General features: G+C 41.0%; 1 protein-coding gene and 1 long non-coding RNA gene across 2 annotated transcripts in view; one reads left to right on the top strand and one right to left on the bottom strand.

Annotated features, from left to right (window-relative positions):
- The window catches only part of LOC111728723, a 9,565-nt gene extending 9,140 nt beyond the window's left edge, over positions 1 to 425 (top strand). Inside the window, exon 3 of the long non-coding RNA XR_002775936.1 lies at positions 251 to 425. This is a non-coding gene — a long non-coding RNA (uncharacterized LOC111728723). The remainder of the gene's footprint in view (positions 1 to 250) is intronic.
- Positions 1 to 1,608, bottom strand: part of SLC30A9 (solute carrier family 30 member 9) — a 73,162-nt gene that overhangs the window by 4,453 nt on the left and 67,101 nt on the right. The window contains exon 17 of the mRNA XM_003800701.3: positions 1,265 to 1,378. Within this exon, the coding sequence (XP_003800749.1) occupies positions 1,265 to 1,378 (114 nt within the window). The remainder of the gene's footprint in view (positions 1 to 1,264; positions 1,379 to 1,608) is intronic.

Raw genomic sequence — 1,608 nt, 5'->3', positions numbered from 1 at the left:
CAGGAGTTGGAGGTTGCTGTGAGCAGTGAAGCCATGGCACTCTACCCAGGGGGACAGCTTGAGGCTCTGTCTCAAAAAAAAAAAAAAAAAAAGAGAATGCGCAGGCTGAAGCGCAAAAGGAGAAAGATGAGGCAGAGGTCCAAATAAACCAGCTGGTTGTGCACTCGTGAAGGCCACAAGAGAAGGAACATGGGATGCCAGAGGCTAAGAGGCTAGTACAAGCTGCTGGACTGCATGCTACTGTCTGGAGTTTGCTCTCAGTGGATAGAAGACCTCATCGCCATCCAATCACCAAGACCACCCCTAAGAGACCCACCTTGCTCACACCAAAACAGTCCCTTGCCCTGGACCTGACATCCTGGACTCGTTCTGTTTATCACTTGTGGCTGAGTGTAACCAGTATACAATAAATCATACCTTCTGCTGTTTTGGCTGATGAAGCAAAAAAAAAAAAAAAGAATAAATATAGTTTCTGTGATCAATTTGGTAATATATTTTTCTAGAGACAGGGTCTCACTCTATCACTTAGGCTGGAGTGCAGGGGTACGATCCTAGCTCACTGCAACCTCAAATGCCGCGGCTCAAGGAATTCTCTGCTGCAACTTCTCGAGTAGCTAGGAATATAGGCACAGGCCACCATGCCTGGCTAGTTCTTTTTCAATTAAAAAAATTTTTTTGTAGTGATGCTGGTCTCCCTATATTGCCCAGACTGGTCTTAAACTCCTGGCCTCTGCTAAGAAAGAGAAAAGTTCCTGGAAAATTTTCAAAATGCTTCTTACTAAAAACGAACAAAAAACCTTTGAGCATTTTAGAAATTAAGCAAGCAGTATAGAATACTGGTTAAAAGTACAGAATAGAGGGGCTCGGCGCCTATAGCTCAACCGGCTAAGGCGCCAGCCACATACACCTAAGGTGGCGGGTTCGAATCCCCAGCCCGGACAACATGAGGTGTAATGCCACAGCACTCTACCCAGGGGGACAGCTTGAGGCTCTGTCTCAAAAAAAAAAAAAAAAGTACAGAATAGTGGCTAGAAGTACAGAATTTGGAATTGAACAACATAAGTTCAAATCATTATTTCCCTATTTCCTTGGGTAAATTATCCAACTTCTCCAATCCAACCATTTTCTTCCTTATAAATACCTATACATATGGCTTTACTGAGCAGGCAGGAGGATACCTGTGATACACTTAATGTCCGATGTACAGTAAATACTAGAAAGTGGCTGCTGTTAACATTATATTATTTTTATGAATACATCTTACTTTCAGTTCTTTCTCAAGTCTATCTACTTCAGCTCCTAGAGTATCAATAATATTTTCTCCATGTTTAAGCATAAAGGTCTCCAGTTCTTCAGAAGTTTTCACTTCCTGAATTTCCTAGAAATAAAATAAAAGGAAAAACTTAAGAAAAAATCATAGTGTGTTGATAATTTCTTTAAAAAAATTTAAAACACCATTAAGTTTAATGAACAATTAAAAAAAAAAAAAACTTAAGTCATAGGTGATGGATTAGCTATTTCCAAAAAAAATCAGATCAAGAGGCTCGGCGCCTGTGGCTCAAGCGGCTAAGGCGCCAGCCACATACACCTAAGGTGGCGGGTTCGAAT

Source organism: Otolemur garnettii, unplaced genomic scaffold, assembly GCF_000181295.1.
Source record: "Otolemur garnettii isolate 467f Iridium unplaced genomic scaffold, OtoGar3 scaffold00181, whole genome shotgun sequence".
In the NCBI taxonomy this organism is placed as follows: Eukaryota; Metazoa; Chordata; class Mammalia; order Primates; family Galagidae; genus Otolemur; species Otolemur garnettii.
This window is presented reverse-complemented; position numbering and strand designations above follow the sequence as displayed.